Raw genomic sequence first — 27687 nt, 5'->3', positions numbered from 1 at the left:
GCTTGGTCCACGTCTAAATGTAAGAAACGAAAAGTGAAACAAACTCAACAAAACAAATATCGTGTATACATCTATCGCCTTATCTTGAGCATTCGTAAAGGATATCCGTATGATATATCATACATTTGGTATAAATAACGAATTTCTCGGAATTTACAATTGCAATGTTATTCCTGGACCAAAACTTTCACTTATTGTACATATACATATTATTAAGTATATCAAGTAGACTTATATTCTACTTTGGCTAAAACTTTTACAAAAAGTCTAAACTCGAGTGTTCCAATGTTTTCTTTTTTTCTGCAACGATTCTTTCTTATTGCGTTTAATTGTTTTTGTTTTATTTTTTTTTTTTTCCTAAAAATCCTGCATAAAACTCTGGCCTTTGACTGGCAGCTTGAACGTTGAAGGGTTCAGCATTAAAGTAATCTCAAAAAGGTTACAAAATGTTCAGTTCCATCGTCGACTTCTCTTCGTTTGTTATAAAAATGTACCAAAAAGGTGATATGCTAGTTTTGTTTTTTCTTTTTTTTTTCTTCACCGATCACTGGGCTCTCCGTTTAAGGTGCTATCGAAAAAAGAAATGCACTGACATATCTTGGCAGTTATAGTTACGCGTCACTTAGGAAAAGTCTGTTCACTTCGTTATCGTAATAATACAAAGAAATGCATATACTTGGAATGATACCGTCTTTTCGCTTAATTACCTAAGAAAAGGATTGCCTCTGCTTCGACGCGTTCGCGAACGAATATTTACTCCCTTTCCTTGCTTTTGATTCGTACCCTATGTCGGGAAAAAGTATTGCGCGCAATTCTTACGACAGCGAACTATCTACGTAACACACGTAACGCTCGCTCCGACCGCGAACGCGTCTGGTGATGCGCTTCTCGAAAAGTTGCAGTTTTGCTTATACTCATAGGGTGAGCAATCGTCACGTTGAAACGTTCGAAGAAACTTTCGACGTGCTTCTCTTCTTTGTTCGTAACGACTGTTTACTTCCTTCTTATAAAAGACTGTTTCCGCGACTCTGCCTACGAAAAAAGGAAAGAAAAATACTTTGCCGTTAGTCTTCTGAGTAGTCGGAATTTTGGGATCCCCTGCTCTCTCTTCCAAGGAGAGAGAACTCTCCTTTGAGCTTTTTAGCGAGTTTCCCGCTTTACGCGTCTTTCTCCGTTCTTCGAGTTTTTCGGTCGCGTCAGTAGAGGAGATCACCGGTCGTTTCGGAACCCCACGCGCCTCCGTCTTGAGCCGGTTTCAGGTAATCCACTTCGGTTTCGTTGTCCGCTTGGCTCGACGCGGTGGTTGTCGGCGTCGACGACGATGTCGATGTTGCCAGCAAACTCGAGGATACTGCTCTGGTCACGCCCAGCTCGAACCCTTCGGACGTCAAGTCCACTTTGCTAGGAGTGTAACTGGCAAGGCCACCACCACCACCTGCGGGGAACAAGCACTAGCTTTCAGCACGCTATGCGGTCTAGGTGAGTTGGACAAAAGAAACGTGTACGACATATACAGAGCGAGGGACTAACGAAATGTTTCGAAAGTGATATAGCGATAAGAAAGACACGGAAAATTTTGTCAATAAAAATAAGGAAAAACTGTCGGTTAAAGTCGGTGTAGGGAAGGTGAAGCGTTTCTAGAAACTATGGAACTAATTTATACTAGAGACTCTTTTACGGGGTCGACATTCAAAAGGAATTGCAATTGTCTGCAGCGGTTCACGGGAGACATAACGTGGTGTATGAACGTCGCCTCTGGAAAAAACCGAAAAGAACGAGATACGTTGTTAGTGAAGGAACGATGTACTCGATAAAAGCTAGATTCTTTCCTAAGTAAAAGTAAAGAAGAAAAAAAAAAAGTAGTCTGACCGCGACGCTGGTTCGTGGTAACGAGAAACAACGATTAAAATTACCGAGTAGGGTCGGCATGTTGGTCGTCGAATTGGTCGAGGACGTTTTACCGCTGATCAGAGTTGATTGCTCGACGGAACCGGAAGTTTCGCCATCCACGCTGCTCTCACCCTCTAGCATCGACGCTTCGCTCGGATATTCGAAGGTACGGGTAGCCGTATCATCAAACTGTATTCGATGCTGAAACAAAACGCAATATATCGGTTAGTTCGATAGCACATCGAATTAGCAAGCTGTTCGATAGAAAAGTCTAACGGAAATGAATCGAACTGAATTCGACCATTTGACGAGACAAAGGCCTTTTGCAACGATCGAAATATATCGATACCACGCGATTATTGCGAATCAGACGGTTATAGGACGCGGAAAGGTCCGTGTCTTTTGCCGGTTACAAATAAGACACGGGAAGAACAAACAACGGCACACAGCCTGGAATAACAGTAACCCGTCACACTCGATGCTTTTTCGACTGCGAGCGAGGACATCGCCTCCTCGTTCGTTTCTTGTCCACGAACGCGATCATCAAAAGAGAAAGCGATTCTTTTTCTAGAGTGTCGTTGGAGCTCGCCGTTCATCGTGCATCCGATATTTCGGTCCACGAGGACCTTCAACCTGCCACACTATCATAGCCTTGTTTACCAAAAAAAAAAAAAGTGGAGGGAACCTTCTCTTTTGAACGTTCGCGCGACGAGCATCGATTAGTTTATTTCGTAGTCTCGCTTGTGTCCGCGACGATAGCGCTACTAGATCGCGGGAGCAAATAAATCCTTGGTCTTTGGACTTGCCGAGCTGGTAACAGTATCTGCGATTATTTCGAGCAGAGGATGACTACTCGCTGGTTAACTACGCGTACAGAGTTTTCAAAGCCGCGAAACTGTTTCGGACACAACAGCAGAGAACGCTCGTTCGTCGTTTAACAAACAAAGGAGATCGTTGAGAAGAGCGACGACAATGGCGAATGCCTTCGAACGAGTTTCCGGCACGCACCAAACAAAGCGCAGACGCGTTATCCTTTCGCGTATATCGTTTCCCAATGAAAGAACGTTCGATGGGATCGCACGCGCGAGCTTTACGAGCAAATTTTTAATCGACTCGTCGACGAACTGTTTGAAAAGAGCACTCTGGCCGATCAAGGTCAACGATGTCCGGAACGTCCTAGTTAATTAATGGTGCCAGTTAATTACAAACTGCCATCCGTCTCGGGTCATCGACAGCGATCAGAAGAACTTGCATCGTATAATCACCTGTTTCCAGCCGGTATAACAGCCTACCGACTGGTTAGCAGAGTCTCTTGTTCGAGCATCTATCGACTCGTTCGAAAGAAAATATCGTTCGAGTTTGAGCGTTTGTTCTCGAGCGTAATTTTTTCCGTAATAAAGTTTCTTTCGGTGAAACAACTTGAAACGACTTTGAACGAACGAGCGAAACGTTTAGAATTCGTGCACGTACGTCTAAGCAGAAGCGACTATCGGAGAGAACGCGACTATCGAAGAGAAGGTTTCCTTCTTGGCGCGAAAATCGCGACACTATGTCGATAAACAGAACACGCGCGCCATTGGCAAAAGGCAAATATCAAGATGGAAAGTTACATCCTGCGCGTTTGGCTGGCAGGGACGAGCGTGTTTCGCGTGCAACGAGCGTCAAATCGTTCTTCGAACCGAGATACATGGGAACCATCGGAGGCTCGCGCTCATTGGTCGCCGGTATATTGATTTTTAGGAAGAAAACGGCGAACCGAACTACCCTCGAAAGAGCGTAAACCTTTTGTTGTGTCGCGCGTGTGCTTTCTCGACCATAAAATCATCCTCGAGAGCACGCTGCCGGTGAATATCCGTTTAAACGTTGCACGTATAACCGTTGGCGAACGTATACGAGGAAAAATTCACGGACGAATCCGAGGTGCGCAAAACGCGTTTCTAAACGCGTAGGAACATCTGCTACCGCGATAATATCGGTACAATGTCGCGTGATTTCGAGAGATAGATTCGCGTTTTTCTGCGGTCTCGTTAAGAAACGGATAAATAGGAATTTCGATAACGAGTCGTTTAGTTTCTGCTTAGCATCTTTACGATCGATAAAGAGAGGAAGACCGTCTCGTTTAGAGATCGCGTTCGCGTTGCACACTCGTTCCTCTCCGACAAACTCGAGAACCACGAGGAATTTTTCGATTTAGATGACAACAACTCTCCGGAGGAAGGAATCGGTCGTAGAAAAAGCGCGTCTACAATGTCGCGGACAAGCCATCGTTACTTTCGACCACAGCCGGAGAAACAATGCGCCTCTTATCGTCCTCGAGAAAGGAAACCGTTTATCGCGACGGACAATAGAAAGAGGAAGCCAGGCGGACTTTTACGTATTATGCGTTACATTTTACGTCCCACATGCGCCGCGCCGCTTCGTAATGCCTTTGAAACGCCGTGGCGTTGCTTCGCGGACAGCAACGTAGTTCGCTCTAAATTTTATTTCGAGATTATTCGCAGTCGAAACAATGTCCGACGCTGCAACGGAGAACCATGCAGAACTAATTCGAGAAAATGAGTCGACGAAGTCGTAATGGCGCGCAATAAATTATTCGCGCAAGTTTCACGGACGTAGCGCTTATCCCGGGGGATAGGCGATCGTTCGGGGATAATTTGCAAACGCGAGGGAGACATAAAGTTTAACGCGGCGCGAACCCTAGGATAGGTCGAGCAGTGAAACTCAAAGGGGAGACGCAGACTTGTAAAGTCGAAGCCTTTTCTCCGCGTCGCTTTGGCCAGGTCGTGCACGACAGGCAACATAAAAGCATCGAGGAATTTATCGTCGTGACGCCCCGTTCCCGTGAACACCCGCGTATCTCACCGCACGACCGCGTCAAATGGACGCATAAAGCATGTTCCACGCGGTAAAAACTAGACGCGTACGTATCCGTTATGTCTGGCAAAACCTGTGATCTTTCTCGCGCTGACAAGATTAAACGGCCCATGAGGTATCGCGCGTTCGAAAAGAAGACAAGCAGCGAGTTGTTCTTTGCTTCTCCGTTTAAGCGATCGCTGTTCGAACGTTCAACTCTGTAGCGCCAAACCGCGCCGAACCAAGAAGAATGCGAGCGAATCACAGGCTTCGACTTTTCGTAGAGATCCTTCAAATATGATCTTAACTAATTTGAAACGAAATTTTCTTTCGATAAATCCAATGATACGATGATGTGAACTTTCATGGATATTGTATAAATGTAATTTTTACTCTTTGCGAACGTTACTCGTCAGTTCTGAAAGGGTTAAATTTTGCAATAATCGATACCCATCGATAACGAGATCCGAAGAACGAGAAAGTGGTTGCATCGAATCGGGCTGTTTCATTCGTCGCGATTAACGTTATGCACGACGAGCGATTCGCGTGAATTTTTCGACGATTATTTACACCGGTATTCGGCGCCGATCGGATGGATCGCTTCGAATACCGTTACCGTATAAACGGTCACATACACGTTCGCGTACACGGTCCCACGAGCACGTTGGAAGCAAATTGCCCGCGTCTACGAGTGTTTACATTATTTCTTCATTTGCATACGCGCCGAGCGACCTATTCAACGACGATGCACGCGGGGTGCATTCCTCGAAAAGAACTTACAAAGCGATGGCGTATTTACGAGGCAACACCGGCTGAATTTATTAGTGTACGGACAGTCTCGATCGACTAGCCGATGTTACGAACATTTTCGTTGTTTGTTACAACATCGAAGAAATCTTTGCCGAGCGCGGTTGTTCGTACTGCGACGATACAATTTTCATTTTTGTAAATCGTCTTGGATCGTTTTCGGATAAACTAAAACAGCCTTGGATTGGAATCATCTTCGAGCGACCTTGAACGAGAAACACCTTACTCGCATCGATGTTAACCACGTGAAGGATATTACGATGACCGAACGAAAAAACGTATCCCAAAAGCTTGTAGAGACAAACAGCTAGGAGAAACGCGCCTTACAACGATAAAAGCTTCGATACTCGAAATAATCTTTTTTCTCACGAGGTTAGCCAAGTTGAACGCGGAAGATGGAATGCCCTGTACGCAGCTCTTTTCGACAAGATACTAACGGTCCGTAAACGCAATTACCCGTCGGGTTTTCCGCAACGTGGTAAAATTAGAAATTCAAATTCACCTTTTTTCTTTCTGCCACCGATCCGGAACAACGTTCCTGCGCGGTAGCAAACGAAGTAGAAAAAAATCCCGCCGCGCTTCGACCAGCCCACGAATTACAATTGATTTTCGTATATTTTCCAGCGGCTGCGGCGTTGAAACGCTCGCAACTGTATTACGATCAAAGCCGAGGAGAATTACCGGTCGTGCAATTTTCTCTAGAATGGTATGATTTCGCAATTGTTGCGGGAGGTGACGGCACCATAGGGTCGACGACCACGATGACGCTAGCGTTAAATAACTAAAATATACATACAATAGGCAGACGTTGCTTTGCAAAGGTATTCTTCGCTTTTTGAAATATTATCTTCGGACCTAAGCCACCTGGTCGTTGGATGCGACAACGAACTCAAACTTATGAAATTCGACGATAAAACAATGGCGTAACGATCTGTTCGATATAAGCGAAGAGACCGCGTAAACAAAGTTTTCAAATCGTTGACCTACCTTTTAATCAAGGACGACGAACGTTGCAAAATCGCTGACGAATCGTTAACAAATCGGCGACGAGTCCGCGAACAGAATTGTAGGCTAGCAGATTCAGCGAATAAAGGTGCTCGGTTACGACGTCACATCGTTCGCGAACGCCGCGATTATTTGGAACCGATGCCATTTGCGTTTTATTCGAGCCGATTATGCAACATGATTCTGCCATCGTCGTAACGATCCGTTATCGCGGAACAGCTTCTGAGAATTTGTTAATTGTTCGCCGAAGCAATCTTTAACGCGCTTGTTTGTCCGTCGTAGGCGTTTACGTTTTCGACCAATTTTCATGCACACGTTGTTTGTATCGCGACGATTCGGTAATCGCGTTGATAAGCGGCGTTATCAGCGTGAAATTTTAAAATATTGCGTTCAGCTGTAATTTAGATAACCGTGGAGACATAACCGAGTGTTTAAAAATTCCTTGTTTTATTTAACACGCCATTAATCGTAGTCGTAAGCAGGATTTCACGCGGAAGATAGATAGCTGCGAGGAATCGACGTCCACCGGTCGATGTCGCTTGTCGCGCGGCACAAAGACCGCAGCCCTGAAGCGTGTGCGAGTGTGCCATCAATCGCGCTCGCGATTATTCGCATTATCAGATGCTGCACGCGTAATGGCTTTACACCGGAGCGCCGGTCATTACCTTTCACGGATCGCTATTAAATAAAAGAAGCACGAGCAACGATGATGTTGATCGCGGATTCTCGCGGAACCACTTACCACTCCATTAAGAATCAAGCGATGATATTCCTTTGATCAACGTCTCAGTGTATTAAACGGTTAATTAATCGGTGTATAACTCGTTCATCGATTCGATGGTAGGCATCGAAGCGTGTCTTAAGATTCGTCGATATATTTCTTTGAAAATAGTTTGAACGTTCCTCTCGAACGTTGTGCCGATACTCGAATTGTCACTGGGCCCTTGCTTACTATCAACGTATGGATACGTTAGATTCTTGTAAATCTTGTAGATCGCTCGTGTCCTTCCGGCAAATACGCTGTTGGTGAAAGAGATACAACGAGGCTATAAAATCGGTCGGGCGATGGATGAAGTTTATGCGTTTCGATACTCGAAACGATTTGAAATTATTACAACGTATAATGCGAAAAGAACGGATTCTAGAAACAGGCAACTGGTTGTTTTTCGCAGCTTGAGATTCAAAGCGCTCTTTGGTTTACGACCTCGTTATACTTTTCCTACCAAATGTATGTACGTTAAATGTCGCTAATTTTAGCTAACGCTCGATTTGATAATTCTTGTCAATGGCGTACGTTGAATTTTTACGAGACCCCAGATATTTGTGTATCGCTGTATGTTAGGGGAAACAAGAGAATCGTATTCCCGCGGTTGCTACGGTTGCGTTATTGTTCGCGCGTCTTCGATTTCAGGAGAGAAATTTCCAACGGTGCTGAAATATTCGACCGGGAACAGGGTCAGTGAATTTCGCACGAGCCTCCTCTTTGTTTCACCTATTTCCCTATCGAGCGACGTGCACGCACGCCAGCACATGCCGCGTGTGCTTTATCGTCGAACGACTGCGTACGTGGCTGGTATCGGTAATAAAACCGATTGTTCGCGAGGTGAAACTGTACGATACGCGGCCGGAGGCAAAGTGGATCGTAAAGAACAAATTATCTGCAGCAGCGTGCTGCGACGGCCGCCGGTGTTTGTCAGACGAGGACGACAATTTCGCGCTCGAAAGTTCCTCCTTTCGCGTGCTTTTTCAGTGCATCGAGTCGGAAAATCAACCAATTTTCTCCTGCACTTTGATGCAGTACGTGCCGTGTTCGTCTCGCTCGTTCCGATGAAAACCTTCGTTCCGGGAATTATACGCGTGTCTTCTGAAACGCGTTTGGAAAATACCATCAACGCGTTTCGCTATTTGGATCAGGTTGCAGTAACGAAACGACGAGCGTAACAGCCGAGAATTTGCGCAAAAATGCTGCGGGTTACGTAGCGAAGCAACGAACTAGCCATCGGGTAATTCGAAGAATTTTTCTAACACGGCATGCAAACAGGGTTGCACAACGCGTCATCTCGCGCCGGTGTTTTCAGCCGAGTAATTTTTCACCGTTAGAATTCCTGTACGTCCAATAAAATTAAAATATAGCATAGAAGCAATCGCGGTACGCGTTCTCCGTGACTAGTCGCGATTTCTAAGCTAACGCGTTTCGAGTGCGCGCAAACGCTTTCGCGTCGCGAAGATAAACTTTACGCGATACTTACTTTTATGGGTAGGTACGCGGCTTTGCTTTCGGTCAGCGCCGTTTTAAGGTAATGGTATTTAAGCCGAGCTAACTGTGAAACCTCCGACTGCCGACGTACCGTCCGATTCGCCAGCAGTTCGCCCAACTTTGTCCTTAATCATCCCGTTATCCTATCGAATTCAATTTCGTACGAGCCTAAACTCTCTTTATAGAATTGGTAGCGTGGTTCGAAGTAGGAATTAGCTGGTAGCTTGGACGACGCCTCGTCGAGCGAGGAACAACGCCCGCATTTTCTACTCGAGAAGAATTATTCGCCGATAACTCAGGCCACAATGGAATTCCACGTCGTATAATAGCTTGTTCGCAGTTTCTATCGATCCGATACGCTCGACGGACGGCGGAATAAATCCGAGAAAGAAAATACGATGCATCGGCGAACAATCGATTCAGGAGATATCGGTTTTCTCGAGACGCGATCCGAAAGATCGATCGCTGGACAATAAGCGTGACGAAGCGGCACTCGAGTCGTTTCGTTTCGATCGCTTTTACAATGAAATATTCCGCACCGGTTTCTCCAAAATCCGCCTACCCCCATCCGTCGATCCAACTTTCCAATATGCAAATTGCCCCTTTTACCGGTTTTGATTTTTCATAACGCTCGTTACGTAATCCGTTATTAAAGGTTACTGCCTGTGCAACGTTAATTGGATACCAAAATTGAAACTTAGGCGGAGCTTCGTGAAATCGATTTATCCGACGGTGACTGAAGCATCGATGCATCATTATTGACTCAGATCGATAGAAAACACGTTGCGTAAGATGTAATTTCCAGAAAATCACGATCATCGCTTCCCTGTCGCTTCGCTGGTAAACCGATCGAACAGAACAAAAAAACACAAATCGTCCCTCGCCTTTGACCTTTAAACCCCGTCGCCTGTTGCATAAAACAAACAAAGATTTCCGCCAAATCCGAAAGCAACGCGTGCTTGTGCTCGTGAAAGACATCGCGTTGCTCGGTTTCGCGACGACCATGAAACGGAATTTGCGCGTGTTTCGCCGCATTCCCACGAAGCACGGTAGATTAACTCCTTGGACGAGTCGCTGTTCGAAAATCATTGCCGGTTCGTGCATCGGCTACTTTTACTTTGCAAATCGACGGTGGTAACAGGTAAGCTACCTACGGATCGCCACGGGAATCCGCGTGTACTCGAGCCCGTGAGAAAGTCGTCCATCGACGCGTTTCCATCTTTTAACGTGGTAATAATTATCGACACCGACAACAAGACGAAAGCAATCTACGATTTCTGTGCTATTCGCTTTCTTTGCTTTTGCATTTACTTTGGATTTGCTTTAAACGGTCGACGCAGCGACGTGGGTCCGCCGTTTCGGCCTGCAGCAGCATATGCTTGGCATCGTAAGAGGAACAGACCGGGAGACCGCTTCCCCGGAGATTCGCAAATACCACGATGAGTCACGTGGTGTCGAAACGTAGAATTCCATGGAATAAGACGTCGTAATCGCAGTCGATTAACCAGAGACGAATCGATCGTCGAAACTGTACAAGAGCAATTTCATCTTTAATGGCAACTCGCTGGGAGAAGCTGGGCCGTGAAAATTAATGACGCGCCTGTACAATGTTATAGCACATTAATTATTTAGAACGATTATCTATAGTTCGAAAGGAGAGTATCGTTTAATCCGCTTTCGTGCTAGAACGAGCCTTCGGGCATCGGGGATACTTGTTCTACCGAAACTCGTTAATCGGTAAATTTTCGCTTTGGCGAGTAGTTCGTTGAACCTCCGCGAGTATAAAAATCCAAAGTACCTACATATCTGGAAAAGGTAGGATCGTCGAGCGAAAAAGTTTTTTTCATATCTTGTCACGACGCTTGACAGATACGACTGTGACTGACAGAATGACGCGATAAAAGGAAACGTTCAGCGTGTAAATCCTAAATTGTATAGAATGAAACATGACTCTGCATAACTACCTTGCAAATCGATATACATATATACATATACAGAGATAAGCTATCAGGATGATGAACGGTTGCTAGAGCTAGCATGCAAGCTGTAATAAGTTTATCAATGACACAACACAAATAATGTCTTTTGATTTTCATCCGGTTTAATATACAACGATAACGCGTCTTATGATTTTCGACATAACGTAAGTGACATGAGTGACATAACGTAATTTCGGTACGTCTGTTTTCAGGCAGGGACGAAAAATGCGTTGAAAATTCGGGTTCAGGGAACAGGAAATAAAGAAGGGACCGAACGAAGGGAGAGAAGAGCCGAAAGGCTGGGTACGGTTTGTCCTTGAATATTTTACAATCTCTCTCAGGAGGGAAAGCGCATTCCCACGGCGAGCCAAGGGCCTTGGTTACAGTATTGCGTCGCTTGCTTTTTCACTTAAACGAGCTCCCGCCGCGCGATCCCAGCTATGGAGCTGCAGCTGATTAGATTAGATAGCGTGGCTTTTCGTCCGATAACCAGATGTTAACTTATCTTTCGAAAAGAAAAAAGGAGCAAAAGTAATAGGACGTATCGGTAAACGCGACATCCTTGTGTTTAACAGACTTTCTTATAGTTATCGAACTTATATCGAACTTAACCCAAATTATCGCGCATCAGATAACGCTCGATCTTGTAATACACGCTCGTCGGAGATCAACAGATTATTCTGAGCTTTTTGCGTCATTGCTTTTTCGTGTTTTTAGTCAACGTTGTCATTATTAGATCGCGCATTCTCATGCGATATTATTGAAGAAATTAAACAAAGAGTTGCTTGACGTACTTTATTCGTACGTTTCTGCGGACTTAAACTTTCCACAAATGTATAAACATTCACCGTTTAGTTAGCAAGCGGACGAATATACGGATCGTTCGAGGACTCTTGCGAGTCAGAAAACTAGTCGAAAATACTCAACCACGCGTTTTGCTTACCTTGTGATTTCGCGGTGTCCTCGAGAGATTGCTGCGACCGTTGATGAGGACGTTATCGTTGAAGAAAGACACGTCGCAGGGCGAAGGTGGACCACCGGCGAGTTCCCATTCGGCGTCGTCGGTCGTCGACGCGTCCAACGTGGTGTCCAACACTATGATGCCACCGTCACCGACCTGCGGGCCCAGCAAAAAAGAGGAGTGAGCTCTCGAAATCGGAACGTGATGCGTGGAATCCGGCGAGGTGACTTTCGAGTCTCGTCGACCGAGTTCCGAGGAAACGCGCTGCCTCGCGTTTCTCGCCTCCGATCCTTGTTTCGTCGAGCCACGAAAAATCACCTCCGGCTACGAGTATCGACTTTCCTTAAAAAATTTCCGCGTATATCGACGCGAAGCCCGTTTCGAAACCGGCCGTACAGAGTCTGTTACGGCCAAAGCGGATTTCGCGATCGTCTATATGCACGTTGGCGCGTGAGACGTGCCCACGTGCTCGCTTGACTGCAATTTGCGTGCGCAAACGAGTCGTGTTCGGTCGCTGAACAAACAGCGCCAGGTGTCTCGAAGAATAAGAAAGACTGTTTAAAGCGTCTCGAAGAACACTCGACGTGCAGATATCGAAAGAGTATCGAGATGTCGAGGCGAGATGTCGAGGCGAGATCGAGTGTGCTGTAGGCTAACGTAGACAACTATAAGCGTCGTAACTTCCTCGATACGCTTCCCTCGAGTCCTCAATGTCGGATACACTCGCACGGGACGACACGCGTCTCGACCGCGCGTTATTCATCGACATCCGCCGCCTTTCAATTATTTCGTGAATGAACATCCTGTCGATTTGGAAACCGAATCGAACGAAAAGCGACACGAACGCGACTTTGACACGCACCATCGTCCGTCTGTCCTACTATTTCGAGTTCGACTACTTTTTCGCACGCGGCTGTCTCTGTATCTACAGAGACAAACATAAACGCGACTGTTTCCACGCGTATCTCTCGCGATGACGCGTTTAATTCCGAACGCGTGACAAAATCCGCCCGATTCACGGAGTACGTCGCTCGATCGTTTCGTTCAACGATTAATAGAACGGAAAATCACGTTCTTCGACAACGAGACGACACGTACGTATGGGCAATTTTTCGTACGAGTTGCCACGAATCTCTGGATCCATACGCCAGAGAAGAAATAACGGCGCGCGAAACGAAACGATCTGTCGATTTCCGGTCCAGTTCCGACCTCGGATCTTTCGAAAGTGATTCTTTCCTGTTCGCGACAATTTCTTTCGTTCGTTCTTTTCCGCTTCCCACTCTCTCTCTCCGCGCGACCGAAAGAATTCGGGTTGAACGGCGAGATGTAAGAAAAAATGCGGTCACGGATCATAACACGAAGCCACATTACGGACGAGCAGAAATCGGGGCCGCGTAACGCAATATCTATCTGGATTTGAATATAACGTGCCGCGGATGCACTGGAACGAAAAGATATCGATCACGGATCGCGCTGGATTATCGATCACCGGATGGAAGACACAGAGTCATCGCTGTGCGATCCAATCTGGTTTGCGGTTTCAAACGCTATGGCGAAAACGCGCGTTGAGATTATTTAAATTATGAACCTGTGTTGCTGGTGAAAGAGATACGACAAGCTTATAAATTAAAACGTTAAGCAGGTACGTCGATTGATCTAGCTGCGGTCAGACAAACGTAGCCTCATCGGTAGATTGCGTGTGTTCGTGCATTTACGAGAAATTTAGACGTGCAACGATCTGTAGTACGTACACAATATCTAAAATAAAGTATTTCTTATAATATTGTTTAATATTATTTCAAAACTGTATCCCTTTATTCGCGTCGATAAAAATTTGCATTTGCATAAATATCAGCAATCTATGTTTGAAGAAAAGCCTAAAGTAGAAGCACTCGTCGAATCAAGTTTCTAAACGTCGTTCGTAAATCGAATCGAACTCCTACTTTGACTATTTAAAATCGTGCACTTTCAAGCTTCGCTTGTTTTACAACCTCGCGTATCTCTTCCATCCAGACAACTTACGTTTGGATGTGTAATAAAGCGCGAGCGAAATTAATCGATCCGTGGCGTTATCGTCCGTACGATAATGAACGTTCATTGATGCTGCCGTGAGAAGAAAGTAACTCAATATTTCCGTTGCTTCCGTGGCGCGGTTGGTATCTTTTTATTGTGTCGGCTATATTACGCAAGTGATTGCACGCGATAACACGTCGTGAGAAAAATCGTTCTGGCTGCGTTTACCGCGCATTCTCGCTCAATAACGAACCAAATAGGCGGATTAACTTGGACACCTTGGAATTAACACTAATCCAGTATCGTAAATAGAATAAACGTTTAGACCGATCTTGGTTTATTTCGTGTACCGACGACATTTCTAATTTACGAGATCCACCGACTGCCGACCATACCGATGACTTTTAATCCGATGTTGTCGATGGTCAAACGCGTTCGCTCGAGTTGGCATATTAATTGGAACTAAAATATCGCAAACCGAGCGTGCAGTATGGCTTAACCGACTGTATCGAAAGGATTTCCAAGGATAAAAAGATTTTAAGGAAAAATACGGAAGATAGGGGAAGGAAGGAACGACAATGAACCTAAAGATGAGGTCCCTGACTTCATGAGAAATTCCCAGGACGTTTCTTTCCATTATTCCAAGCGTATCGGGGTATCACCTGTACTGCTTAGACCTTGAACCCTCCGAGAGTCCAAGACACTGTCCTAACGATCGTATAGGAACAAGCTCTCTTCGAATACACCTGCGTTCACGGAGGTGCAAGCCCGCATAAGTTAACCCTTTGTCGTGTTCGAACCACGTAGAAGAGTCAAAAAAAGGCGGAGAATCGGATGTATGGGGTGTCTCGAAAGTAAACCTCGTGTCAGTAGCATATTCGATTTCAAAGGTTTGCGTTTGAACTCCCTATATATGGCAAAGACGATTACTATTATTAAAAAAAAAATAAAATAAAATAAAAGAATAAAAAAAAGAAAAAAGACAGAGAAGATACGATCGCTGTAATACGCGTAGCTACTTTTTTTTCGTCAGCTCTACCCGACGTTTAACTAGCTCGTTTCCTGGCGAGAACCACGGCCAGCTTTGCAGACGTCACACACTCGTGGTCTCTAAGCAACGAGTTTAACAATCTAGCTCAAACAATGCAGCTATCTACATACATATGTATGAAATTGTAATCTCTCTACACGGACACGATTGCACGAGAATAATTAATGTCATGTTAATTTCGCTTTATTTGACTTTATTAAGCGCGTGCGTTACCGATGATTCTATTAAACCGAGGACTATAAAGATTTGCTATCTAAGTTTGTCGGAAAAAAACTTCGCGCTCCCCTGTGCGCTACCGAAACATAGTCAATTTCGTATAAATTCTCGTAACGTCAGAAATTTACGATATTTCTATTAAAAAGGAAGTACACGATGATAAGAGTACGATACGTTATCACGTAGAAATTACACGATGACACGCGCAACGGATGCACGTTTCGTCACATTCGTTGCATGTGAATTCTCGACGAAATTCAGTCGTTGGTAGATTCGTCTCGTCACGCGAAATTCGTCGCGACTCGCGCTAACTCGGAACAATATAAGTCGCGACGAGCGTAGAAAACCGATTTTATCTTCGATACCAGTTCCTCAAAGTAGAAACTTTCTCCCCTTTGTTCTACCCTCGGCAGTTGTCGCGTTTCTTCGCTTCGCCGTCAATTCGAACGGCCGCCGTCCCGTGGGACGTAGGCCAGCGAAATTATGCAAGAGAAACCACGCCCAGTCTTGTTCTCCGTCTATTCACGGATTCGACGAATTTATTTGTCGCCCGGAACGTTCTCCGTTTAGTCGTGGTCGCCGCTGCTGACTCGAAATCCTATGAATCAGCCACGATTTCGCGACACTGCGAAAAATCGGAACGCTGCTTCGTCGCGGGTTTTTCACGGAAACAGCGATACGACTCGTCGGTGGATCGTGGCGTCGCGTCGGGTTTCTAAATTGGAGCTCGTACAGTCCCGACGGAATGATTCATACAGTGTCCAGATTAATCCATGGAGGTCGTTTGCCATAACCTTTCCGCGATTTCCATTTACGCGTTTGCTATTTTCGCGTCGCTGGTACCGTAGGTTATACTCTGTAATGGATCGAATTATACAGATACACTGGATAAAAGAAACGTTAAGTCGATTTCGGGTCTAAAATACGGGCCACAGACTTTTTCGTTTCTAATGCTAGTCGAAGGTCGTTAAAGTCACCGAAGGTGATATACAACCCGGCGATACGATTTTAATTGGTCGCTGTACAGCTTTTATCTTTGACCATCGTAAGCGTTCTGGTATTTATTAGGCTCTTAAAACGAATATCTTCCTCTTCGTTGATAGAGACGCGTTTTAGCCAAAAACTGGATCCATTACGTAACCGGAGAAGAAGGGTGAGAGGGTCGAGCGAACCGTGCAACGTTCGAGGCTCGCATGCAAATGCAAATTCGATCCACGACCAGCTGTCCGCTCGTGTTACCATTCGAGTTTCTCCAGAGATCGCTGGTCAAGGCCAAACGAGGTCAGGCACACCGAATTTCGTTAGAAAGAACAAAACGGGTGATCGGCGCTCGTTCGCGACGTAAATTGAAAAAATTCCATCGTGCGGTATAAGCGTGTCGGTCATGGCATTCGGTTACTTTATCTTTCGCTTTATTTATCCAACGGACCAATTAAGAGAGCTGGAAAAAGCGTACGAGAAATAAACACGTAGCGGGTACATCTCGGTAAATTGATCCTCTCGAGTTTGAATTTGTCCACCGAGGGAACGGCCGATAAATCTCTTGGATCGTCCGGAATAACCGAAGACTGGCCACGCAAGCCATCGCCGCTTATTTACTGCGTCGCCGCGATGATAAAAACGTAAATCGTAATGGGGTTAAGGAATGCAACAGCTGGCTGATTCGAACCGTACCAGTAAACGGAGAAAAGTTCATTAACGTTGCCTCGTTAATCCTCCCATGATCGCTTTTTAGCTCCGGGTACCGCGATTAATTTCGCAAATGGACTTCTAATAAATCGGAGAGAACGCCGGCCGTGTGTCGCATCGCGTGGCAGCTTTTGCGAAAAATTCGCGTCAGCTCAGAGATTACCGGTAGAGTTATGGAGCCATTTTACGGTTTAATATCCACGCGGCGAACATTCGGCGACGCAACAATAACGTTTGTTCGAGCAATTATCATCGATCACCGGAATTAACGAAACGATAAATCGATAGCGCATCGATGGTATCGCGCGTACCGACCAACCGGTTCTCCACCAGTTCTGGAAACGTTCTCCGACCGGTCAAAGTCACGCGTTGAAAATTACAGAGTACGAATCGCGATCGTACGACGGACGATGAATCGGTGGATCGGAGCTTGCCGCTAGGAATTACAAAACTCTGAGTAGAGAGCCGGTCGAATTTTCGATGATCACGATGACACGATTCCGAGCATCGATTATGCAAGAATGCATTGTTCCCGGCGGGCGGAAGAGCAGATAACGCGAAGGAAAGAGAAGCTATTGTCGCGTGGCCTACATACCAAAAATCTTAGCGGCTGATTCAGTTGCGACACGATCGTTAGAGCGCAATGTTCCTTAGAAGGCCTGCTTAAGGAGCGAGTCTGAAACGCGATAACGGGCCTAGCCAGCTTCACTCGCTGAAGCGGTACGTACAGTCTCGCGTCCCTCTAGGACGGCCATATACGAGAATTCCCATAGCGTGGTATGGAATGTCACCAGCCACGATGCCGCTGCCATTTCTTAGCTGGCTGATCGGCTATCCAACTTCTACCTGGCAATTTCTTCCAGCAACTACGACCTCCCGTGACCGTCGACCGATCGAGGCGAACTGCGAATTCGTTCCCCTCTCCTCGAAAGGAGCGAAAAAAAACATCTCTATCGAATTCTCGAGATAACCGAATCTCGCTATTCGAATCCGTTCGTGGCTAAACTATCCTCTCGATCAACGATCATCGATGACAACGTCTAACGCGATAACATTGCTACGTGCTACGTGTTTACAAGCAACGGTTAGACCATGAGAAACTAGAAAGTATGATCGAGTTGGACGAATTAAAAATTCGATCGCAGATTAGCAGGATAAAACGGCAAGCCGAACTTGAAGACGAGCTGCGAATAACAGGCTATCGGTAATAGTTATCGAAAGAAAGAAGGTCAAGGATACCTTCTCCAGGCGTAAACTCGATTACCGTACTTACATGCAATACGGTAAACCTGTCGACGAAACGAGCGAACAGTGGTTCTTCGAACGATACGATGCGCGTTTCCTTTCTCCGCTGCGATCTCGCGGGTATATACCAGCGAGAGCACGAGCTACGCAAAATCATCGAAGCTTCTCGATCGAATCGTATTGCTTTCCCCTCCAACACGCCCAATCCCTTTTATCGATGGTAATTTCGAAAAAAATACGATCGATGAAACAGCATTTGACGCATCGGTGTTATTCAATATCTGGCCGTTCTTGTCTCCTCTTAATTATCAATCGATAAGACAAAATAAATAGCTGCTTGACTCATCGAGATATATCCTAAATCGTCTAGGTACCCGGACAAGGATTGTATTTATACAAGAATAACTGTAGCCGTATGTTTATCTTTCTTCGATGACAACTTGTTAAGCGTTGTACGACATTCAACGATAAGTCGATCGGAATTCGATAGAACGCGAAACATGCTACCCCGATCGTAGTACTTCCGTTGAAACGGAGGACATCGTAGAGCGTGGAGGGTCTGTTTCTAGAAGAAATGAAGGAAACAGAAGACAGTCTGACAGTCAGAGTTTCAAAGATCTTTATCTTTTTTTTATAACGAAAGATAGGCAAAACGTGGTGGCGCGCGTTTCGTCGAAACTGATTTTCCTTTCCGAATATTGCGCGTGCAACGTTACATCGGTCGGTAGAGCATTTAACGCATAGTGGATTCGTGATAACAGTAATAACATAGAAAGCAAAGGAACGTATTTAACGGTTACGTAATAGCGCGTAATCGTCGGTTGTACTTCCCTGCGGGTTGTTGCACGGACAAGACGAATGACTGCTAATCGTACGTTTATGGTGACAAAACTAATGTATCGGCCGGCTATTGTAACGTAATAATAATAAGCGTGAAGGAAAACGAGCATAACTAGTCTCGTAACGAGTTTGGTTTATCAATTAACATCCACATTCCTCGGTAATTAGCGTAGTCAACGCCGAGAGGCTTTCGAGCCTCCCACCGATTTGAAACTCGGACAACGACAACGCGGAATTCTTGATTTCCGTTGCTGCTACGGCACGATTAAGACGCAGAAATGCCACGTAATTTCTGCTTTCACCGGGGATAAACTTTCGGAAGATTGTGAAAGATTTTACCGTTACGGGAAAGAGCGTTATTCGAAATGTACACGGATCCTCTATCGCGCCCAAGTGGAAATATTTACGAACGTATACTTCTGGATAATTTCTGTTCGCGTAACGTTGAAAGAAGTCGCGAGAATACAAATCTTATCGTTATTATTGGCAGATTTATCGTAGCTTATCGAAGATCGAAAAATGCTCTTCCTAAAATAGCGGGGCAGCTCGGTTGCGTGTAAAATACAACCACGTGTATACTTTCCGTCGACGTAATACAAAGCTGGTAACGCTCTGTTCTGCAATTAATTTCTTTCCGGCTGCATTACGAAACGTTCATCGTTTCAGTCGGCTACCTCTAGGAATGCCACGAGACTACACTCGGCAATTCTATTTCATTTTCCTATTTTTTTCCTTTTTCAATTACATCTATCCCGGTTCTAGCTTCGTTCCCGTCGTTTCTCTTTATAAAGTCGTTGGCAACGGGCGAGCTTCGATGCAACGTCCAATTGTTCGTTATCTAGTTGAACGCATTTCGTACCTTGATCGGTCATGAATACTCGTTATCCGCGTTTACTCTTCTTCTTTCAGCGTCGTAGATTAAAAAAAAAAAAAAAAAAAGAAAAAAAAGAAACAGAGAAGACGGACTTCCGAACGGAGGATCGTTCCACGGCCTAATTCCGTTGGCGCATCACACGGTGAAGGGAGCCTTTTAGCTCGTTACGTGCGCGGATCCCGAACCATTGTGAATATTTTCGTCGATTAATTAGGACAATTATTAAAGCTCGCTATAATCGACTGCATCGTGACGCCGAGGTGCACCGCTCGAGCTTGCGCAATTATTACGAGGTCGTCGAAGGTTAATTAACGCGACCGACGAGTGTTGCACGCAGTACTATCGCGTATCTCGACCAATCTGTCTACATTCAGGCCTAAACCAGAATCCCCTCCCACTTTGTTCGAACTTTTGTCGCCTTTTTTGTTTCGGCACGAAACATACCGAACAAACTTTCGATCGATTAGCATCGTTTACCGGCGCCCATTCGATTTCGTAACTCGATATCCGAGAAGCGCGCACGTCTATGCAATTTCGTTATCGCGAGATCCGTAGCCACTTAATTTCTGTTTAATTACCAACGAGGGAAGGTTATATCCGCGGCGGCAACAGCAGCAGCAACCAGTGGTAACAACTTCAGAACCGCTGATCTACGCTGACACATGCTACGCGTATATACGGCAGCGTCGAACCGAGTTAACGTTATGAGACAAGGAATCCGATACCCGCGACATGTCATCAATCGAATTACGCAGACCGCCGCGAAATTTTACCTTTCTCTGACTGCCGAAGGTAAACATAGTACAAGCGTAATCGTACACCTCCTCTCGCGGCTACGGCAAATATAAATTTGCAGAGGTGTAACAGAGGTTTCGCGAACATGCCACGAAGATCGCATAGGTATCGATAGGTAGACCGTTTTGTCCTTAGACTATAATCTAATTGTATCGGGGACAAGCAGGGGCTTCTCGAGTTCTAACGTCAGAAATTTCCATAGATAGCTGCAGATCCAGCTTTTAATCTGCGAGAAAGCTACTTACGACTAGAGATAGTCTACGGAAATAACCTAGACGGAATAAGATACGTATGCACGTGCTATGCGAAAGAACGCGCTACCTTCGCGACTCTAGAAGGTCTTTCGGTCGACCCAAGGACGACGGAACTTGACTCGATCGAATGGAAAGTGTCACGAGGAGTGTCGTTCGATGCATCGCGGTGAACGTTAAAAAATCCATTACGTTCTTCGCTTCGTACGGCTGGACGATGATTTCGCGATCTGGATGCACGCTCCAGTTTCCAGTTCGTTAAACGGTCCTTCCGTGTATCAAGACAGCGCGGTTGTTCCCTCTTTTCCGGAGGTCGATTCGCGAAAATCCCGTTACGACTATTAGACGGACGTCTCTCGACGAGACGTTCGTAGATGAAGATCACGCAACAAGAAGTCGATAATTCCAGGAACAGTGATAAATTGCAAGGTGATGATCGTTAGAAAATTACCGAGAGCGGCTGAAAGAAATTGTAGAGCGATTCGTATACCGGACGATCATCGGGCTTCCGCGTTATCTAATACGAGAAAGTCAGCCTCGTCGCCACCTTTAATTTGCCGATCGCGATCTTAATTTTCTAGCTTTTCAATGGAACATCGAATACGCTCGATTTCACCGGTGACGGTAAACCCTTGTCGCCAGGTTAACGGTCTACATTCTTTAAAGTTCAAAGCTCCTACAACAGACGAGTTCGGTGTCAGGAGTTGAATTACGATCGAATAGAAGAAGCGCGTATCTGTCGGAAGAGTCGCGTTACCGTTTCGATTCGGTATGGCATCAGCTGTGAGACAAGTTTACGACGAGTCGAATGCGCGACATCCTTCTACTCGACGCTGTGGAATGGAAAACAAATAAATGTCGTGTACGAGCTGGTTAAATGTGACCGCGTGCCACGAATGCTCAGACGTCACTTAAAATTCTACGTGTGCCGCGGCGCGAGAGCACGTACGCCTCGAACGCAACGCCAGCAACGCTTTTGTTAACGTAAGTCATATTAAAGAAAGTGAAATGCTCCAATTATACGCACACGTACGAAAAGAAAGTGGTCCGTGACAGGGTACCATTGAACCGTGTCGATATCCAGCTATTTACAATCCGATCACGAACTCTTCAGTTTCCAATTGGCATATCTCAGACCGTTCGAGCAAAGGAGCTTCATACGTTTCAAAGGTATTTTCCTTTCGAAACGTTGCTTTTAACGAACTTATGCAACCGACGAACTTTTATTTTAGTTTAAGAAAGTGTTTCGGACTTCGTGCGTAATCAAACTGATATCGTTATTGAGTGTCGCGAGCTACGAGCTATCGGTTCTAACATATCGTAAAACAGATAAATTTACTAACTTTATCTAACCGCGAGTTGATTAATCATTCCATTCGATGGAAAATTATACACTTGTGAAAAAAAGAACTACGCAATTTACAACTTGTACTTCTACTTGTATACACCGATTCTATATACAACGATATGGTTAAGTGCAAAAATATTGCTCGACAGGACCCTAATTCATATCGTAACGAATAATTCACTTCGCAACTACGATCGAAAACGAACGATTGACCGAATCCACCCTTCGAGACACACAGTTTCGAATATTGGCGCGGTTTGGAGAAACCGCGATAGTATGAGAGGAGAACGAGCGAGATTAGAAGTAGTCGTAGCGATGACTCACCTTTGGCTTCTCCCGTTTCTTTTTGATAATAAGTCCGTCGTTCTCGATATAATCCGGCACTTCCTTCCGGTTACTGAAATTGAACACCATGGTGTTGTTTTGTTGGTTCCAGGGCTTCGTCTCCCACAGTCCCGCGCCACCCGTGCCAGACTTTTTCGCGGGTTGAATCTCATCGGCGCTCTTTAGGCTAACCACAACCTTGGTAGGTTGTTCTATACTTTTCACTCGATTGATCAGATTTTTCTCCAACTCCCGATTGCTCAGATTCTGCTGAGGGTGCTGCGCCTTGGTAGACACGAGCGGTCTTATTATCCCGATTTGTTTTTGGGGCGGAGACTCCACCTTTTGGCATCTTATCGTTTTCAACTCGTTCCCCTGCGGATACGAGGTATTGGTCGGAGACTTGATCAGACCCAGGCTGCAAATAGCACCGATCGGTTTGGTTTCCACGTTTGCTTTGGTATCCAACGTATCCTCTTTATTGTCCTCGATTTTCCTGTCACACTTGTCCAGTTCTAACCTCTCCTGAAGCCTCGAGACGGTTTCTTGATCCGTTACGACGTTCGTGGAACCTGCGGACAAAAACGACTTGCCCCGAGTAGGTTCCAGCGACAACGACTTCGTTTCGGTCCGAGCATCCGTTTGACGTTCGTCCGTTGGCTTTTGACCATTCTGCTTGAATCCTGGCAAGTAACTCTTGTTGGAGATCGGTTTGTCGTTGAAACTAAACTGCATCGTGACGCCGGTTTTCGCGATATTCTCCAGTGCGGTCTTCGATATCGTCTTTGGGGCATCGACCTCCTCCGCCAGTTCGTCGTCGCTGTGATTCGCATTGTTGATCGGTGGCTTGTTCTCCTCGGGCTTCTCTTGATCCGTAGGACTGTGCTGTATCCTCTCGGAAGGCTGCTGCTGCCTCGGATGTTGTTCGACGTTGACGATATTCCCGTTCTCCTCGAGTTGCGGCCGCGGCGTCATCTTACAGGGTTCGGTCACGGACATTTGTCTAAGTAACTCCCTGCTGGGACTCGGCGGTGGCTTGTGGACGGGGCTGGAATTCTGCCTGACGAAATCCTTCATCGGGGACGGAGGGCTGTGAACGCGTGGTGAACTTTGCCTGAGCGTGTCCTTCATCGGGGACGAGGGGCTCTGCAACCTGGGCGAGGAAATTCTGGGGGAAAGAACGGGCGTTACAGGCGGTGACTTGACGTTGATCTCCAGAGAGGATTTCAATTTACTTAGTTGTGGCTCGGGACTGGGCGCGGGCGAGAATTTCAACTTGTAGGATGGCTCGGGCGACGGGGATGGGGAGTGCGACTTTTCGATTTGCTGGAACTTGCTGACCACCGACGATACCGACTGCACTATGGGATCCGTAATCACTCCGTCGATGTGATACTCCTGGCCGTCTTGGCTCTCGATCAGCTCGGCCGTGGGTTTCTGCGGCAACACGATCTTCTTCGGCGATCCTGGTGGCGCTCTGGAATTCCCATTGACGAACGGTTTAGGTTGAATCGGTGGTTTCGGCCCTACCTTCTTCTGCGCCTGGGCTTTGAACGTGTCGTTGATCGTTTTGAACGTGGCCACCTTCGCGGCCACTTCGCCTTTCGGTTTCAGCTTCTTCGCCGACCCCTCGAAGATCCTCATCGTGGTCTTGACTAGATCCGGCGGTGGCCTTTCCGTTTCCGCCAGCAACGGTTTGATTCTTTTCGGTTTGTTCACGGGTTTGGGCCTGTCCAGCTCGCCCAATCGGCTCTCTATCTTCACCGAGCTACGATCGATCAGAATAATGTGATCGTTGACCGGGTCCTGCTTCAAACCGTTGACCACCACGCGACCCGATACACCGTGGGTACTGCCGACTTCGTCCGTCCCGTTGTACCTCATCAGTGTTTCGACGCTTCGGGCTCGTTTCATCGACTCGTTACCACGGCAAGCGTTTCTGTACCTGTCGGTTTTCGTAGCGGCACCGGTGGTCGTCCTTTTCGTGTACTTCCTCGCGTTCTTCTCTCCCGGTTCGTCGTCACAATCTAGCAGATCCTCGAGACTCGCGGCGCGTCTGAAACGTTGCACCGAGACGCGACTCTTGTTCATCTCTTTTAGAGTAAGGTTAAGATATTTGCTCTTGAGTTTGTTTACGATTCCCGGTCCGTACTGCAGTTCTTCCGAACTGTCGCTCTCTCCGTCGTCGCTGGTCGACGCGCGATTCCTCGCCATTTCCGTTTCGATTTTACCGGCTTTCATTTTCGACAAATCCGCGAGAAGCTCTCTCTCCACTTTGTTCGTCCTACACGCGCGATGATCGTCGCAGCCTGCCAACAAATCGGCTCCTTTTCCGTCTTGTTTGGAATCCTCGATCTCCGAACTGTCACCGTGTTCCGATTTTCGTTCCATGTCCGTCGACGATTTGCTTAGAGTATCGTTCGCAACATCCTCCGAGTCGGAGCAAAACGACAGATCCACCTCGAGACGCATGTTGCACGCGACTGTCGAGGCAACGTCGGTGGCGGCGGTCGTTCCGCTGCTGATGATGGCGCCACACGCCGGTCCTCTCGAGAAAAACGGCGAAGATGATACAACGACACCAGCTATGGCGCTTCCACCACTACCACTGTTAGCACTCGAGCTATTAACCATATTCACACTGTCCTCTCCGCTGCTCGTTGTCCACGATCTCGATGGCACATTGCCGGCTATACACTGTTCTTGACTACCGGTCGGATCGACCACCGATTCCGATGTCCCGCCTGTCGTCGTCGTTGTTGTCGACGAGCCGATCACCGCTGAACATAGCTTCACACTGGCTCCGTTACTCGCGAGAACCTTGTTCTGTTGCCGACGACGCTGAATCAAGTCTCTTTTCCACTGTGGCACGTTACTGCCGTTCGTTTCGCCGGCGCTTGTCGTCGTGTTGCTGGTGGTAGCCATGTTGGACGCGCGATGGGCGCGTTCGCAAACGCGCGCCCGAGTCTACGCGACACCACACGTCCCTTCGGCCTCTTTCGATTCTCGCGCTGTCAAAATATGTCCTTTTTCGTTTCAAGCACAACGCTCGGCGTTCATCGTGCTCGTACGAATCCTTCCACCGATCAGGACCACCACCAGCTGCGTATGCTCGTTGGAAAATCGATGTCTTTGACACATATGTATGCACGTTCTCACGCGCACGAGGTTGTCAAAAGACACGTTTCGTTTCTCCGGCAATGATTTATACGATCATCTTTCCTGGTGTCTCCGAAATTAGAGAGTAATGATATTCTCGACGAATACGTCGTGTCACCGACGAGTCGTAACAATTAACGGAAGATGCAGCTTTTTCCTCGCCGCTCGATTCGATTCGACGTTTCGACGTCCGAGTCGACTTTACTTTACTCGAAGAGTAATCGGAAAAAATCAAAGGCACCTGTCGTGAGAAACGCACACGCATTCACACTTGCACACGCGCACAGCACCGAGAGGAATGAACGGCACAACTCCACGTACCGTGCACGTACTATTTCACTCCATGGTAACTATCATGTCCGCTTCCTGGTGCAGCGTCGTACCCGGCGAAGGCTCGCCAATCGTTGGAAATCGAAAGTACCTGCCCGTGAGGACGCACTCATGCACGCACTCACTCACGCACTCATACGAAAACGCCGACGAAAGGCGAGCACGGCCGTCCTCGTTCGTTCGCACGCACTCCACTCCTGCCCCTGTACAGATATCTCCTCTCTCTCCCGTTTTCTATGCATCAGCCCCCTCTCGCGCCACGACAGAACCCATCTGAATCTCTCCTCTCCTTCACCCTTCTTCCTAGCCCCGTTTACCACCGCTCGCTCCACCACCCTGACGTTATACTTTCGAGTAAACGCGGCTACTATCGAGTATCGCGAACTGACATCGAAATCTTGGGGTTACGAGGACGTATCGTGATTCGAACGTCGATTCCACGGGGCGGGAAATACAAAGCGAAAAGGGGTTGATATTCGTGCTTGAGGTGGTATTTTCATCCGTACGAAACAACGCGTAATACGATTCAGACGTTCCAACCAATACGTATCGTTATTTCGAAGTTAACGTAACATGTGAGATTAAGTGATTAAACGTTTATACAAATTGGTCGCATTTTAGTACCCTTTATCGTTAAATGAAACTAGTGAAAAATGTAACATACGTCGAGGGGGAAGTGCATCCGGCGAACGATAATAACGAGCATGAGAAAAACAGGACGGATCTGAGAATCGGAACGAGCGATGACCTAAAACATGGAATCCCGAGCACTCGGCTTGTTTCCTCGTGTTCCGTGACGGGCGAGTCCCGCTCGGAATGTTTGTTCATTGCACGCTTTACGCGAAACTCTTGTGTGGGTGTTATTATCTCGTTACATCGTAGACTGGTGTTTTATACGCATGGGTTTATATAGCCCTGGCTGGTTCACGAAATAGTTCACTTCCGGCGTCGGCATTGCTATCAGAGCGTGCGAAGATTCATAGTAACATCGACGCTGACGAGAAAAAGCAAAATGTCTTAAACATACTTATCCGAGGAATCGATTAATTTTACGTTGCAAAGGATGATCGTTGCTCGAAGTATCGATTCTGTTGTCGCGATAAATCGTTCATCGATCGTCGAAATCGAAACAAATTTTTACGAATCGATTAATGGGCTAAAGCATGCCCTTAAACGTTTCAGCACCTTTATCATTTTTCTCGCAAGGATACTAAGTTATCGATTAACCTTTGCATCGAGATCAATATGCCTTCCTTATGATCGAAAAATTATGTTACGACACGCGTTAGATCGCGCATGGATATATCCATCGACCAGAACGTTTGAGAATACCAGGAAAGGATGATCGTTGACAAAAGCGATGAAAGGTTCAATTTTACGAGAATATAAGTTTTCATGCGTTTTATACGCGGTAATTGCAGGTATGACTTTACGAACATACATTGCATATGTACGCGTGTATGCGTCTTAATTGTATGGGAAATTCGAGCTAATTATGAATTATAATGCAAAACATAACGCGTATATTGTGGAAAGTGAACGATGAAACTCGGTGTTGTACGCGCTTTAACAATGTGAAAAAATTCAAGGAATGACGTAATCGAATCGTAGAAATACCTACAAATCATTAAATGGAATGCGTTCAATTTATGAAACTTGACATCTTACGTTTAACATGATCTAACATGTAACAAGTGATGTAATGATGAATAATTTATTATCAGCAAATTGCGGATTTTTATGCATTTACGGGAAATTTAAAATTGGAAATGAAAGATTGCGCAGACATAACATGAAAAA

At 46.3% G+C, this 27687-nt stretch overlaps 1 protein-coding gene across 2 annotated transcripts; it reads right to left on the bottom strand.

The window, feature by feature from the left end:
• Nucleotides 1-324: 324 nt before the first annotated feature.
• LOC126916772 (uncharacterized) lies at nucleotides 325-26477 on the bottom strand. Of its 2 annotated transcripts, none has more exons than XM_050722915.1 (4): nucleotides 22399-26274; nucleotides 11735-11908; nucleotides 1914-2091; nucleotides 325-1435 (listed from the first exon to the last, which is right to left on the bottom strand). In XM_050722915.1, exons 1-4 carry the CDS (start codon nucleotides 25321-25323, stop codon nucleotides 1197-1199), a joined length of 3516 nt encoding a protein of 1171 aa, XP_050578872.1. In that variant the 5' UTR covers nucleotides 25324-26274; the 3' UTR covers nucleotides 325-1196. The 2 variants fall into 2 exon arrangements, with proteins under 2 accessions (XP_050578872.1, XP_050578873.1); XM_050722916.1 differs by lacking the exon at nucleotides 325-1435 and adding an exon at nucleotides 1444-1755 and having other exon boundaries at nucleotides 22399-26477.
• Nucleotides 26478-27687: the final 1210 nt, after the last annotated feature.

Source organism: Bombus affinis, chromosome 5 (genome assembly GCF_024516045.1).
Source record: "Bombus affinis isolate iyBomAffi1 chromosome 5, iyBomAffi1.2, whole genome shotgun sequence".
In the NCBI taxonomy this organism is placed as follows: domain Eukaryota; kingdom Metazoa; phylum Arthropoda; class Insecta; order Hymenoptera; family Apidae; genus Bombus; species Bombus affinis.
Note: the sequence above shows the minus strand (reverse complement) of the source record. Positions and strands in the feature narration are given on the sequence as shown.

Excerpts from the sequence above, each read along its gene's own strand:
- LOC126916772 (XM_050722915.1), bottom strand. The coding sequence starts at position 25,323 with ATGGCTACCACCAGCAACACGACGACAAGCGCCGGCGAAACGAACGGC. Across the intron at positions 2,092-11,734 it reads GGACACCGCGAAATCACAAG|CATCGAATACAGTTTGATGA; the intron begins GTAAGCAAAACG and ends GTTTTGTTTCAG. Across the intron at positions 1,436-1,913 it reads CAACATGCCGACCCTACTCG|GTGGTGGTGGTGGCCTTGCC; the intron begins GTAATTTTAATC and ends TGTTCCCCGCAG.